The sequence below is a fragment of the Arvicanthis niloticus genome, chromosome 8 (assembly GCF_011762505.2).
Source record: "Arvicanthis niloticus isolate mArvNil1 chromosome 8, mArvNil1.pat.X, whole genome shotgun sequence".
NCBI classification, from domain to species: Eukaryota; Metazoa; Chordata; class Mammalia; order Rodentia; family Muridae; genus Arvicanthis; species Arvicanthis niloticus.
In genome coordinates, this window is record NC_047665.1 from 21304818 (window position 1) to 21320923 (window position 16106).

At 46.2% G+C, this 16106-nt stretch overlaps 1 protein-coding gene across 6 annotated transcripts in view; it reads right to left on the minus strand.

Moving 5' to 3' along the window:
• The window catches only part of Hivep1 (HIVEP zinc finger 1), a 127241-nt gene extending 111854 nt beyond the window's left edge, over nt 1–15387 (minus strand). For 2 of the 6 annotated variants that reach the window (XR_013112141.1, XM_034510059.2), the window contains exons 1-2: nt 12122–12220; nt 8681–8823 (exon numbers count right to left, since the gene is read on the minus strand). Coding sequence is in view for 5 of the 6 variants with exons in the window: in XM_034510059.2 (XP_034365950.1) it covers nt 8681–8720 (40 nt within the window). In the remaining variant the exon portion in view is untranslated. The other 4 variants (XM_034510060.2, XM_076939128.1, XM_076939131.1 and 1 more) reach the window with 4 other exon arrangements.
• Between the last annotated feature and the right edge of the window lie 719 nt (nt 15388–16106).

Below are 16106 nucleotides of genomic sequence, written 5' to 3' on the forward strand. Positions count from 1 at the left end.
CCTTGCCTGCATCATCTAAAACTGGTTTTTACGTTATTACTTACTTCTTTTCTTGCTTCAATTACATGCAGAAAAAAATAGTTTAAATAAGCCATGGGTTGTCTTCCTTCCAGGATTCCTGACCTCTCAAGGCCTTCGCTGTCAGCATGCAATGGCTGAGCTAACATTCAAATGTGAAAAGCAATGTGTAAACAGATTTTTCTGAAACAATCTTTGGAACTAGACAGATTCTACTCATGAACTCTGTTAGGTAATCCTTACATTAACAGTGCAAACTGAACTCATAATAGAAGCCTTTATAAAACCACCACTGGAAAGGCTCAGAAGCTGCCTAGTGAAAGCATTCTCATTAGTCAGATAACCCTGAAAAGCAGGTTGGGTCTCTCCTCCTACACTGGAGTAGAGCAAAGGACAGAGGTGGCACTCATGTCCAAACCTAATACAGCCCTCTAATCCCATGTGATGAGTCATGCTGAAATATTTTATAATACTTCAGTATAATAAAATCCAGGACCTTCAGTTTCCTGAAGAGTGGATGGAAACTAATGTTGTTTAACTTCTTTCTTAAAAAATCTAAAAAAAAAAAAAAAAAAAAAAAAAAAAAAACAAGGTAAGGACTGAGCTAGTTCAAGTGGAAACTGGCAGCAGTGGCAGCAAGCATAGCGTCCTCTTCCCAGGCGCTTCTGCACTGGCAACGCTCTTCTCCATTCCTAGGCTCCAGCAGTCAGGACAAGAACGACCTCCATGAGCACACCCAAGTGGCCTGGGCAGCAGAGAATGCAATCAGTAAAGGGTTCTCTGCGGGCACTCCTGGCCTCCACTTGTGAAACACATGCAAACCAAACTGGTAAGCCAGTTCTGGGAGATGACTGTTCTGTTTCAAGTGTTTAGCCTGTAACATCACGTGACAAACACTGCAGTAGCTCTGTGGTCTAGCCTTCACCCACTATCTGTACTTCACAGACAAGGAAAACAACTTTCACAAGGACAAACAGGTCAGATCACAAAGTTGACTCTGCCCTCAGCACCAATCCAAAGTCATCACCAAAGAAACGTCGTCCTTCAGCATATAAACTAACAGAGACCCACAACTGGATGAAGCACATAGAGAGAAAGACGGGCTTGGAACACTCAGTCCTAAATGGAACCTCTCCATAAAGCCCTCCCCGAAGGGATCAGGGCATTACCAGAAGAGGAGTCAGAGATTGTGAGAGCCACTGGGAATGGAAGACATCAAAGAGGCCGTGCTTCCCAGATACAACAGGTCTGACGCACACATGAACTCACAGAGACTGTGGCAGTCACCACAAGGCCTGCATGTGTCAAAGCCAGATGGGGCCTAGGGCTAAGAGGAGCAGACACAAGCTCCCATCCACATCCCACAAGGTGTGTGAAAGGACACAGACATGTGTGCACAGGGGAGCCAAGCCAGTGTGCCTCTGTAGGGGACCAGGGACTTTGTCAGAGAGGAAGAAAAGAAGAAGAAGAAAAAAAAAAGTATAGGTAAAGCCCTTAGCAAAGACATGTCCCCCCCCCCCAACATACACACATATACACAGAGAGAGAGAGAGAGAGAGAGAGACAGGACAGACAGACAGGAAGAAGAAAAAGCAGGAGAAGCAGAAGAAGCAGAAGAAGTAGAAGGAGGAGGAGCACCAGGAGGAGCACCAGGAGGAAGAGGAGCAGCAGAAGAAGAGGAGGAGGAGGAGGAGGAGGAGGAAGAGGAGAAAAAAAGACAAAGAGGAAGAAGAAAGATTGAGAAGATGAAGAACAGCACAAAGTCCAGAATGGCTAATGACCACTCACCAGACACAGAGAAGTGATCACATCCGTTACCTGATAAGCCCCATATGCTGCCTGGCGTATTTTAATAAAATTAATTTTCAAAGAGTAAAAAGGGGTTCTCATTTTTGAGGTGTTCACAGTCAAATGGATGCAAACAATAAAAGTGAAAGTCAGCCATACCAAATTTTCAAAATATGATTTCTAAAACAAACAAAAGGCTAATATCTTGCACTTACCACATTGACTTTTAATCTTAAAGCAAGGGAGGCTTTGAGACCTTAGACCGAAAGAGAACAAGAAGTAATAGTAAAGGCTTTGCTTTTGCACACCCTTGAAACATGATGTCTAGCACAGCACAGAATAGTGCTGTAAGGAAAATAACTGGCACCATCATCCTGTGAGTTACCAGTTCTTCAAGCCTCACCACCGAAGAAGCCAAGAAAAAAAAAAAAAAAAAAAAAACAGGAAAGAGATAAGAAGGACGTCTCTTCTCTTCAGGGTACAGACTGGAGGCCACATGGCCCACATCACTGTCACCTCGCTAGGACCATGCATGAGATCTTAGGCCTTGACATCTGCCACACCACTGTCTATTCTTCTGGAGACAGCATGCCTAGCTCAGTCGGTAGGTAGAGGGGCAAGGCTGGAAGAGTCCCTCTTCCGGGAGCCCAGGGCAGCACCTAGAAATGCTCCTCTCAGCAGGCTCATCCTATCCTCATCCACAGTGCTCTGTCCACTTCACAGACAGTCCATGCTGGAGCTCCATGACTGCCTGTACTGTGCAAGCAGGAAAGAGCAAAGACAAGGACCCAATCTGTATTATAGGATCAAGGATGTGGAAACCTAATCAGAGAGTGGACGGAGCACCAGTCACGTATAAAGCTCACCCTCATGTGTGCTTCAAACCTACTTTCTGCCTTTGCCAAATCAAGTCTTCTTGACTGTCTACTAAAGCAACTACAGAAGTGAACAAAGCTCACCCCTTTGGGCACAGGGCATACATGGCTAAAAGTATGCATATGAGCTCTCTCAGGACAGTCCAGTACTTAGGATACTCATTAGTGTGTACAGAGGAACACACACACACACACAAAACGCACACACGTGCGTGCAGGTACTCATCTGTATTTTCCCCAAACAGAACTACCCTTCCAGACAGTGTTACCTTGTGGTTTGCACAGCCACGAACATAGCAACCCCAGCTGCAGGGTTGAGACTAAATCAAGGGTTATATTGTTAAGTGTTAAGAGCAGCAGGGAAGCCGGCGGTGGTGGCGCATGCCTTTAATCCCAGCACTTGGGAGGCAGAGGCAGGCGGATTTCTGAGTTCGAGGCCAGCCTGGTCTACAGAGTGAGTTCCAGGACAGCCAGGGCTACACAGAGAAACCCTCTCTCGAAAAACAAAACCAAAAAAAAAAAAAGACAAAAACAAAACAAAACAAAAAAAAAGTAGCAGGGAAGCATTAATAAATATAATTTGAGATTTTTCAAAAGAGACTAATCTTTTACTATTAATGTCAACACTAAGAATAAGACAAATACTCCAGAGACCATTTTTCTTGAAGAAGCCCAGAGGGACTGGGCTACAATGACAACAGGGCCAGTACAAACAAGCCGGACTCAGACTCCTGTGCAGTTGTTACATTTCCTGTCTCTCAGTTTCTTACCTAGCGCAAGCAATGTCTTTGGCAAATAAACCAAAGGGCCATGGGGAAAACAAAATATGACATGCCAAGTTATCACTGAGAGAGAAAAGTTAAATTTTCATAGCTTCTTTCACCAACTTATTTCCAACCCCTAACTTTACATACACACACAAACACACACACCTACAGAGGAAAGCTGTGTGAACTCCACACTCTCTACTACCTGCCTTTCCCCACTCAGCCTTCCCCAGCAGAACTGAAAGCTTCCCCCTCACACAAGCCCAGTGAGCAGAAGGCCTCAGACTCCCTGCTACAGGAGTGGGCCTGTGAAGCCCCTCCTCCCTGGCCTCCTATGCTGCCCTAACTCCAGGCCACCCAAATCAGCAACCTTCTATTGTAGTGGGCCAGGACCCAACTTAAAGTCCTCTCAAAAAGTGAAAAATATTTTAATTTTAGAAAAGAACGTTTCTTATTCTCATTTAGTCTATATTTGACTAGTACAGACATTTTAATGTCCATGAGCCAATGAATACTTTCAGATCATAAACAGATACACATCAAAATTAATTTTAGCCTTAACCTAAACTGAGAACAGCCTAAGTTGAAAGTGTGTTTAACAAAAACAAAGAAAAGAAATAAGTGGAAGAGACGTAGTGAGGAAGACAGAGGGCTGGCTGCTTTAGGGAGGATGCGTGAGAGGAATGTGGGTAGATTGCATTATATAAATTATAAATTCTATAAATGTGCAACCATCAAGGAACAAACTTAATTTTAACTGAGTTTGAAGGGTAGGGGTAAGCTCAGCGGTGGGGCGCTGCCTAACATGCACAAGGCTCTACATTCAATTCCCAGTACAAAAAGGAAAGAAGAAAATGGAGAGAGAATGTGCTTACTGCCCTTGACTAATGAGTACTCTCCCTTCTCAGTGCAGCACACTTCAGGGCCCACTGTGTCCTTCCTCTTCCAAAGTTAACTAGGTGCTGATACTCACCGACACAGGCCAACAGCAAGAAGACACGGGAGCACATCCTAAGAAAAGACCCAACAACCGCCAACAGTCTCTTCTGAAAATAAGTATTGTTTGTTTGCATGTTTGTTTGTTGAGATAGTGTCTCACTAAATTGTGCAGACTAACTCTGAATTCTGGGCTTCAGGAATCCTCAGGCCTCAGCTTCCTGAATTAGCTGCAACTATGGCTGCAGTCCACAGTCACCAATCACAGCTCTAGAGGGCCCCTACTAAATGTATGTCACTTAACACAATTGCAAAGCTAAGGAACCATAAATTAATCCAGAAGTTTAGGACTCAGTAACAAATTTCTGGGCTCCTATTAGCTGTCTAAGTAAGGCAGCTATTAGCTTGTCTGCTGCCTTTATACAAATAGGAACTTGGTTCTCTCTAGACAGAAAAATCCTAAAGGCAAGTCTTCTAATGCCCACCTTGGCAGGCATCCTACCCCAATTGCCCTGCCTACACCAGAAAACAAGAAGTCTGCTCGCCAAAAAACTCAGATTCTAAGAGAGTGGGCAGACATACTCAAGTTTCAGTTTCTCCATGACTCTGGGAGATCACACAGTTACTGTGCTCCATCTAAATCCCCACCTCTTTAAAGTCTGTACTACACTCATCAGCTCCAAGGTGAGCCCAGGGAGTTAGTTCCCTAAGACAACACAGAGTTCTAGTGCATCTGTAGGCAGGAAACAAGCACTGATTTCAAGTAGCTCAAGAAATTGATCATCTGTCCAAATGTCACCTCAGGATTCACTGGCCAAATATGTCACTCTTAAGAACATTTATAATGGACCAGTTTGATCTTTAAGACATCTCTAACCTTAAAGCCATGTGCCTAAGGTACACTTTCCTATTGCAACAGTGCTGAAGACTCCCTGTCACCCAACAGTACCACAGCAGAAAGCATCATTCCTACTGAGAGGACACAGGCATTGAGTTGAGAACCTGGTGTATAGCAGGCATGCAAAGCAGACAGTACAGTGTATGTAGTAATGTTAATACAAACAATGTCACTGGCCACTTACACACACACATATTCCCTCTCCCTCCCCCTCTCTGCGCCGCCCCCACCCCCACCCCATAGAGTGCCCTCAGGAGAGATCCTACCATCCTACCATCACAGGAGGTGACAGCTCCAAGAAAGTCACCTCTGTGCAAAGATTCCCAAATACCTTCTCTAGGGAGAAGGCAGCGAGGTAGAAAACTGGACCATATATGCTCCTGACCCAGCCTCAGCTAATGTGTGTGCTTTCAACTTTTCACACCCCCTCCAAAATTATAATGAATTAAAAAGCAAAGAAACATAGAAAAATGATAGAATAAGAGTATAAAAACAAATTTGAACAGTTGTAAAATGTATTTCTATTTCACGCTAACTGGCATTACAAGAGTCAAAAAGTCAAGACTCCTTTTCATTTATAAAGAGGTAACCTTAGTATACTAATGTTAATTTATTCCTGGATGAAAACTTTTCTAAGCACAGCCTGCCCACCCAGCAAACACAGTCTACCTTGGTGCCTGTGCCCCAGGCCATCACGGGCAGAGCTGTTCTCTAACTCACCCAAAGCAGCCTCAAGTCCTGCAGGCCTTCAAAACCTCCACACACAGCAAGGGTTTTGGACAGATGTAGTACTGTTACCTTTTACACTGCACTTTACTCTTTTTAGATATACAAACACTTCCAGGTTACAATTGCCTCAGCTCAGATTCTTAAATTGTGAGTGGCTTGTTTAACTCTCAAAAACTGAATGTGGATGTTGAAAAATAAAAAATAAAAAAAAAAAACTTTGGTGACAGTAAAATATTTCTAAATATGCACAGACCAAAAATTAAATAACTGAAAACCAAATGCATGATGAATGCAAGGTGATGGGGGTGGGGTGCTCACTGATGTTACCTCATGGACTGTACTGCAGCCTTGGCTCTGGACAGTATGCTTTATACAGCATAGGCTATCATACACTCAACCAACCCTGCCTGAGACACATAGGATCAGATGCCAAACAACTCTATCTTATAGATTGCCATGATACACTGTTAAAAGTTTTCTGCTCCTCAAAAAACATGTAACAACTTAATATATCCAACCACAGCATGTATGTATCAAAGTACTGTCGATTTTTGTGCTGTATTGTTAGTGTTATATTTTATTTTAAAAATTGCTATCCTAGTTCCTGACTTGAGTTGTTAAATTAATTAATTAATTAATTAATTAGGATTAGGATAGAATTTCCAACTATTTCTGAAACGCTCCTACCATGCTTTTGCCATTTGATACTATGAACTCTGTAAAACAGCATTCTCAGCACCAAAAACCATCACCTCAAAGCATGGACCAAGTGAAAACGTGCTCTACATCCTGCAGCATCAAAGATTCAGCTGAGACCTAACTCTTTTGTATAAAAATAAACAAGCATATCAAATTTAGCATGCAAATTCTCTTTTACCATTAATAAATGTCAAAATTAATGAATAAGTATTTTTCTAATTTTTATGATTTGGGACTAGAGAGCTGGCTCAATACTTAAGAGGATTTGCTAACCTGGCAGAAAGTCAGAGTTCAGTTGCCAGTCCCAACACTGGACAACCCACAACTCCAGGGACTCTGACACCCTCTTCTAGTCTCTGAGATAACTGTACACACATGTGCATATACAAACATACAAAGTATTTTTTAAATTATGACTTACTATTAATAAGTACTTGTTTATATACCTACTTTAATATTTTACATTTGTATATAACCAAGAGCTTGTAAAACGTCCTTCAGTAAAAAGAGGTTATGAATAGAAAAGCTTTAATCAGCCCTTGCCTGAAGACGCAATACATGCTCACGGTCGCAGCCCAAGAGCAATCAATGGCTTAACCACACAGGGCGGTGTGCGGTAGTAGAGACCACGGAAGATGTGTGGACAGATGAGCCCTCTATGATAGTTAAAACTAAACCACCAGGCTGTTCATTCCTCTGTATGCAACTGTAATATTGAAACATGGCTATTTCACACATGATTTTATTTTGCTTAAGAGCATTCGATTTGGCAGGTTTTTGCTTCCCACTGCTACAGTCTTTACATACACATCCATAACTTTGTGTGTATGTGGTGAAGACTGGTGTGGACGTGAGGACAACTACAGGTGTCAGTTCACACCTGCAACCTTGTCTGAGAAAGGTTGGCTCTCTTGGGACCTGGCCATACCAGGCTGTCTGGCCCACAAGTTTCTGGGCCTGCTCCTGTTTCTGGGCCCTATTTTGCCACAGACTGTGACTGCACGGCGGCCATGAAGCCTCTGGTCTTCCGTGGCTTCTAGACATCTGAACTCAGGTCTTTTTAGTAGCACAGCCAGCACTGTACCAACTGAGACGCCTCACAAGTCCAATACTGTTAGTCTTTATATACTGGAATCAAATGGAAAAGGTAACTGTTATTCACAGCAAATACAACACCTCAAAACAATAAAAACCATTAAACAGATAAGGCAAAATGTGCTTAGTTTCCCAATATTAAATATCTTTTACCTTTAATGGAAAAATATTTACCTTGCAGCGTTTATATGAAATGTGTTTCACACATATCCAGTTTGCTTTGCTTGGTGCTAGGACTAGAACCCAGAGCCACAAGCACGTTAAGCCCACATTCTAACCCCAAGCCGGTTCTCCAGCCTTACATACAAGTTTGACACACTGTTTCTTTGTTGGAAATAGGTCGGTGTGTTCTGATTTCTGCAAATAAAGTACTGTGTAAATGTCAGTTCCAACTCTCTTTCACTTCTCTGTCTTGATATAACATACAGAAGTAAACCTCCAACAGATACAAGCATGCAGCAGCAAAGCTCACTGATCAGCATCTCACCAGCAGCCTGAAGCCCAGGGTTCCATCTCCCAAAGACACATACAGCATAGAGGAGGGATTTTTTTTTTTTTTGAACAAATGAACATAAAATCACAGTGATTCAATTATCAGAAAACATCAACTGTTCATTTCAGATTCCCTAGTTCCTGTTAAGAAATAATGAATGTCAGCCTTGAGCAGGTCACCCAAAAAGAACTGTAATTCTTGTGGAATTAATTCATCCAGCAGTCAGGGACAGTTACTGTCTCAGACAAAGAGGAATGAAGCATAATGGCGCTGGCCATGAAGCAGGGTCAGTGTCTCAGGAGCCCACAGCCATTGCTGGTAGCAGCTATGCACTTGATCATGGCGGTCACTGGACGCCTTTCTTCACTGAACAGAGCCTTACCTCTGAGATTTCTGGGATGAATCTGCTTCGTTCGAGGCATTTTCTTAGATTTAAGAGTTCCTTTTTCTTCTTAGAAACTGTTGGAAGAGCAGGTTACAAAAGGCTGGCTCCATATACTCATTGGACATCAGTTAATCCACAGGCTGCAAAGAAAAAGATAAAAGCAGTAAATCTCACCACCTTCAAAAGAGAAGGATACTTCAAAAGTTAGGGCTTAGAGCAGTGCTGACCTAAACTCAATAGAAGGTAACCTTTGCAAACACCATTCACTTTTAACTAAACATAAAACGGGTCATCTTGCCACTCTCTAGGCCCCTTTGTTGAGAAAACAGGTGGGGAAAAGTCTCTAGACACTAGTTAGACAAGAATGAAAATGTTCACTTTAGAACAGCACTACTAGGTACAGTTAAAGTTAGTGTAAGGTGACAAACAGTTATGCTGTATACGTATGCCCATTCATAAGGGAAGCCCAATGTCCTGGTCATGTCATTTTAGTTGACTCCGTTAACATGCACAGTTGCTATGGTAGCTGTTCCCCAGTGATGACATGCCTCCCTTCCAGGCTCAGGGCAGGACTGCACATGTCTGTGATCAGCAGCTGCATGCTGACCTTTGAGTAGACCACAGACATGCATCACATCCATGCTGGCACACTCAGTTATCAAAGCAAGATATTCCAAAGCATTCTGTCCCCTCTGGCACAGGCCAGGCACTGTTCCAGACAGCATGTGGGACTAAAAAGTTGCACTGCCAATTGACACATTATGATCATGCTGACTAAACAAAAAGTGGTCCTTTGTTGACTTCAGTATCTGAGGCCTAGGAACTTCTTGTTACTGCAGCACAACCTAGTCTGTCCTGACTGTGTCTTTTCAAACTGAAAAGCATCATGCCAAGACGTAATTATCCAATTATAGGCATGTCCAACCTATAGCCAAGGACAGTACCTAAGTCTAACACAAAATAGTAAACTTACTTAAAACATTACAAGATTTCTTTTGAGATTCTTTCTTTGTTACTCTGTAGCAAGGTTCTCCAGCCAAGGCATTATGTTGCAATGTCACAAATTGAACCCGCCTGAAAGTTAACCACCCATCAGTCCAAACCAGCAACCCCCTCTCCTCTTCCATTAGATTCTTTCTCAATCGTCAGTTAAAAGTTTAGCTTTAACTTCCTGCAACAAAGCTGATAACCAAAGCCCATTAAGCTGGCGTGATGGGGTGAAAGCAAGTTTAATCACTAAGCAAACACAATAGACTAAGGATGCTTTGTTTAAAACCTCTCATATCTATTACTGTACACAAGAGCACACTTAATGGGTACTCGTTTTATGGTAGAGCTTCTACTTACCACCTAATTTAATCCTTAACAGCTCCAACTTTTCCGTTTTACAGAGGTGGAAAAAAAAGTTTGAGGAGAGATTTAAAAAAAAAAAAAAAGACAACAGCTCCAATTCATCCATTTTACAAAGAGAAAAACAAAAACAAACCAAACAACAACAACAAGTTTTGGGAAAGATTATGAAACCTTCCTCAGATCAGTAACTATGGAATGTGGCCCCACGTGACTCCACGCCCATTTCCTCTGAGAAGATAACACTTACCTACCAAGGACAATCCCCTCCCAAAGGGATGAATGACACAGCAAATCATTAAGACTTACTTTGGAATCAAACCTGACCTGCCCAGGTTCAAGGCCAGGCTTTACCCCATACTGTGTGGCCTTGTTCAAGGTACTTAAGCTCTCAGAGAAGATCAGATTTCCCAAGCTGTAAAATCAGGAAACATTATCCACCTCAGACCGGCAAAGGACTAAGCTAAACAATGTAGAAGAAGCTTTGCCTGCCACATGAAAATGCTGAAATATTAATTCCCGGGAAGAACGCCTTTAAGGGAAAGAACATGTATCCCAGAATAAGGTTTTAGATGTATGTTTTCACTTTAGCTAAAACGCATAAGGAAAAGGCGGCTACAATTAACGTGCTTGCAGCTAAACTCCTTAATACGGCTATTAGAAGGCATAGCACAAACTATTCACAATCTAACGCAAGAGGAAGAATATGAAACAGGATGGTCAACGATGATGTCTTTTGCAGCACCAGCTAATGACCTACAAAAGATAGGACTCGTCAACTCCCTTAACCACAGAGGAATCAGCTATCGAATTCAAAAAGGTTTTGACTGCACAGAGAATTTAAAGATAAAGCTATAAGTGTTCCGTTCCATATTAAAACTAAAGCTTTCAGCGGTCACGATATTACGAAGTTTTTAAAGCGTGAACTCTGATTGTAAGCCGGTCACGTGACCCCCATCAGCTACCAAGCTTAGATGTAAAATATGCAAATTCCCAACCTGTAACCGCTTCAGGCGACCGGGTTTTGCAGCCTCCAACCCTCTGTCCCTAGCTGTCCAGCCCACATTTAAATCCGCGGTGGAGAAGTGGTTATTTTCAAAGACGACAGCACCGTAGCGACTAGGACCAGTGATCAACCATTCTTTCTCCAAAAAGAAATACATACTACAAGGTGTAAAAAACAGGACACGATCAAAAAACGTAAAGACGGTCACAAGGAGAAAAAACATGAATGAATGTGGAGGGCGGAGCCTGGGAAAACCCCTCTGCAACGCTGCACTGAACAAAGCGCTTCGCATGCCAGAAGGAGGGGGGAATGGAAGTGCCAGCTCCGGAAGGAGCCTGGAGTGGATGCGGAGAGCAGCAGGAGGAGGAGGACAGAGTCGGCGAGAGCGGCAGCCTTGAGACTCCTCCTCGCGCCAGTCTCGCCACAGCCCCCTCCCCTCTCTAGCCGCAACTCCTGCTGGAGCCCGACCCCGCGGCGAGCCCAAGCCGCCCCGCGCCCCTGCTCACCGGCCCCGACCCACCAGAGGCGGGCGCGCGCCCTACCCGGAGAGAAACTACCCAGGTGGCCCGGAGTAAACAGGCACTCCGGGCAAAGAACGAAAGGGAAAGCGAGCCACAAAGCCGGGAGGTGCGGAAGCCGCGGCCTGGTCTCCCGCAGCCCTGCCGAGCCCTCCTGCGAGAAGCGGCCGCGGCGACCAGGAGGCCGGCTCTCCGTACCTGCTGGGCTCGCAGGACCGCAGCTCCCGCCGCCCGTGCGGCCAGGACCCGCCGAAGTGGCAAGCGGCTCCCGCACGCAGCATCCCCTCCGCAAGGTCGGCGCCGGCACACGCGCACACACTCACACGCACACCCGCGCGCCCGCCCGCCCGCCCGCCCGCCAGGGGGAGGTGGTCCCGGCCCCCGCCCCCCGCGCCGAGCTCTCCCGGGTGCAGCGCCCCCATCGCCGCGCCCGGCCCGCACCCGTCGGGAACTGCGCTGCACTTGACAACCGGGACACAAGCGGAGCCTCCTCCCGACGGGCACCGAGGCGCGAGCAGGGCGCGGGAGGGAGCGAGTGGAACCCGGCGGGAGAGCGGCCTTTACCTCTCCCGGGTGTCCGTGAGGACGGCTGGCAGCGCGAGGGCGGCCAGGGCGAAGGTCGGCGGCTTCCCCGCGCGTGGGCGGGGCGGCAGGGGATCCCCGGGGGCGGCGGGGCGGGGGCTGCGGCGGGAGGGCGGGCTCCTGTGAAGCCGGCCCGGGGCCCCCTGCCGCCCCGCCCGCCCGCCCGCCCGCCGCAGGCCCCGCCGCGGGGACCCAGGACGCAGGAGGAGGCGCGGCCCGAGGGGCGGGGCGGAGGCGGAGGCGGGGCTCCGCGGCCCGGGGAAGCCCGGCCGGGCCGTAGTCGGGGGCGGTTGGCCCGGGAGGAGGGGCGGGGCCGGGCGGGGCCGGGCGGGGCCGGATTCTCTTTACCGTCTTTTGACTTTCTAGAGCAGGCTGTGGGCCGGCCCGGTGACGTCATGGTGTCTCCCAGCCCCGCCCCTCGCCCTGGCCCTGGTAGGGAGGAGGAGGACCCGGGAGGGAGGGAGGGAGGGGGGACCCCAAGGGGGTTTCCTCAGCTCCGCTTAGAGGGAAGGGGAAATCATAGTGAAACTTGAAACTCATTAACTTTGAAAAATAACTTTTAAAAAAAAGAGAGGGGGGGGCTGGGGTGTTGACTTGGAGGGTCAGAGGGGACAGGTTATTAAGCCCTGAACTGAAACCACTTTTTTGGTGGCGGATGTTCTATTAAAAGACGGAGGAAAGCCAAGGTTATTCCGGAGAGAGCCGGTGCTTCCCAGAGCCTAAGTAGCAGCGAGCGCAATTAACCCCTCCTTGACTGCAGGTCAGCTGGGGACTAACCCGCCAGGGAACTTTGGAAGCCGAGGAGGGGGTGCGGGGCGGAGCCACACAGCAGGCTTCTGGAACTCTGGGGGAGTGAAATGGGAAGACAGACTAATTTATTACAAACCAGAGTTTGACCCCCGGCTGCTAGAAAGCGTTAAAAAACGGGAACTGGAAACTTCTGGAAATATCAGGAGAGCTGAATCTGGGGAGCGAAGCAGGTTTTCAAGGGTAGACATAAAGAATACTAGCAGTTTGAACTTAAAAAAATTCTATGCATCCACAAAAAAAAGCCGGCAGAAGTGACGGATTTAACGGACCACCTGAAAGTTGGAATAAGGTGTAAAAAAAAAAAAAAAGAAGCAAAACAAAAATATTCTTTGTTAAACCATCATCCGCCCACTAACAGCTGACCATCTGTGCAAACTTGTTTTGCTCCCTTAGGCTTTCATAAAGATGTCCAGGTCGTTTCTGCTAACGGTTGACCCCTAAAATCCCCCAAGGAAGTCCTACCTCTAGCTTGCTGGAGCTAAGAAAAGCTCAAAGCCCCAGAATGGAAATTATTAAAAATGGAATACTCAGTAATGGCAAGCTTAGAGCCAAAAATAATGTTTTGCAAAGGAAAAAAATATGCCTACCAAAAAGTAAATTTGGTCATAGGAACAAAGATCGTGCAGCTAGAGAAAGCTCAGATGGTGGGTAATGCTATGTTAGCCTTACAATGAAATAGAGTCATTTTAATTTTCCAGTAGGATATCTTCTATTTTATTAAATGAAATACCCAATGGGTAGGATTTACAAAACATATAATGTAGTGCCCCTCCCCCAGCTGAGCTGTTTGACTCAAAAGCTAAACATGCAGACAGAGCTAATGTGTTAGGATAAAAACACAGTCTTCATAAGTAGAGTTTTTGTTACTTGAAACGGAAGGAAAAAAAAAAGCTGAGTGCCAGAGTGGATTCTTTGACTCAATAGTTGCTGAAGACAACAGAAATGTATCCATGACCCCAGTGTGTCTTCGAGATACAACAGTGCTATGAGCGTTTGAGCTAACTGCATATCTGGTTTTGATTTGTCATTTCACTGTGTTTTCTTGAGTGACAAACCAGTATTAAAACTTTTCTCTGAGACAGATAATATAGAACACTTTCCTGATAAGTTTTCTGAATTTTCTAAATACGGTTTCTTTTTTTTTTTTTTTTTTTTTTTTTTTTTTTTTTTTCATTTTACCAAAAGGCAGGGAAAACCAGCTATGTTATGTGTTAAGTAGTTGGTTTCGGTTTGGTCTGTGACACAGTAAATAGTAGGTCGTCAGAATATAGCAAATAAACGGAATTGGATGAGTGAACCCGACCAACCCAGTGACTGGTAAACTTCAGCTTGAACTGTCAAATATCCTTGAACAATGGGGATCCCAGAGATGGCTCTAGTCTAGAAAGGTAGAGAGATTCCAAAGGGCCTCTTTCTCTCCATCCAGCAGGCCAAGTAAACGTCTTTGTAGCGCCCCTTGGGAGACATGGGGTCCTGTGGGTACTGTGACCTTATTTCTCCGGCTGAGCAGCTAGGGGAGAGCACCGGTCCAACCCGAGGCCGAGCCCGCGCGTCCCCCAACCCCGGTTCCCACGCGGCTGCCCGGCGCTGCCTGGCTCGGGCTCCCCCTTGGCACGGCCCCGTGGCTCCACGGCACCGGCCCTCCGCCCAGTGCGGCCAGCAGCGCCACCGCCACGCGGAGATCCCGGAGGTTCCTCCCGCTGGCCCCGGGTCACACCGCCCGTCCCTCCCCTCCGCCCGGCAAGCTGGGCTTTCCCGTCCACCAACGAGTCCCCTCCCCCGCCCCTCCGGCGACCCGACAACAAACCCTTCCCCGCTCGCTCCGCAGCAACTGTACCCCTACGCCCCGGCTCTTCCCAAGCCAAGCAGACAAAAGAAAGGAGGGAGGAAAACTTACCGAACTACAAGGCAAAAAGTCTGCTCCCAAGCTTCCTGGGTTCAACTTTTCATTTTAAAAACAACAAAAGCAGAAACCAAAAGCCTCCTAGGTTGAAAGTAGGCGTGAGAGGAAACGCTGGGGGAGGCGCTTGGTTCCCTCGCTGCGCTGCCCCCCCCCCCCCCTTTCTGGCCCCTACCCGGAGCTTTGATGTTATCTGGTGCACCGCCTACGTGGGTTATACCTTGAGCCCAGTGCCTGGTGACAGTCAAGATATTCTCTGTGGGTGCTGCTAAGAGGCCGCGCAGCAGGTGGCCAAAGGAAGGAATCCCCACCCCCACCCCCCAGGTCTAACCGGTCCTGGGAAAGGACCTTTGCGGGTTCCCTTTCTCACCTGAACTGAAAAGGGCTCTCCCAGCTAGGGATTGTAGTCTCTCCGAACTGTGCTACTTTTGCTGTTTGAATCAGAGAGAGGAGGTCTCCCAGATTACATTCTTGTGCCTTCCACTCAGTGCAAACTTGTAATAAGATCGTTTGGATGTTTCCCCAGGCTCTGTTCAGTTTTTAGATCTCAGCTTTGGAAGCAGATATTATTTTCTTCCTGAGATATTCCTGCAGCCTTCAAGAGACAAGAATACAACTCCCAAGATGATAAACTATAATAACACACTACAAATTCCCCTTTGGGTCAAAATACCTGCACATACACACACCCTTATGTTATGGAAAGCTCTTGGTTTTACTGTATTTACCCGAACACTAGCTCAGCCTGGATGTGTATTTCTTATTATGTTTTCAGCCTCAGAATCATCACTAAGGAAAGATGTTTTGAAAATCAGAAACAAACCAGGTTAGTAATAAAGAAAAGGCTGTGTCTCCTCCATTCATGCTTCCTGGCACATGCCCTTTATGACAACACCGGGCTGTGTTCAGGCCCTGCCTCCTGGGAACTTACAAATTAATGGAGACAGCACAAACACATGGAAAAATACCTGGAGGGAGAAAAGATATAAGCCACGGCTTATAAACAGAGCCAATTAAAGTTACACCGGGTTATTTATATGACTGCTGAGAGATCTTTGGGTGGAGGGAGTGTCTATCCAAAGCTTTTAGGAAAAGTTCTGGATCTGCCTGGAATATAAGCACAGGACTCTAACCCAGGGAGGCAGCTGCTAAGTGAAAAGGAGCAGGAGCGGAACTATGAGATACTGTTTCCTTCATGCAGTAGAAAGTCTAGGCGGGTGAGAAATAAGTGACAGCCAAATTAGGAAGGACATTATT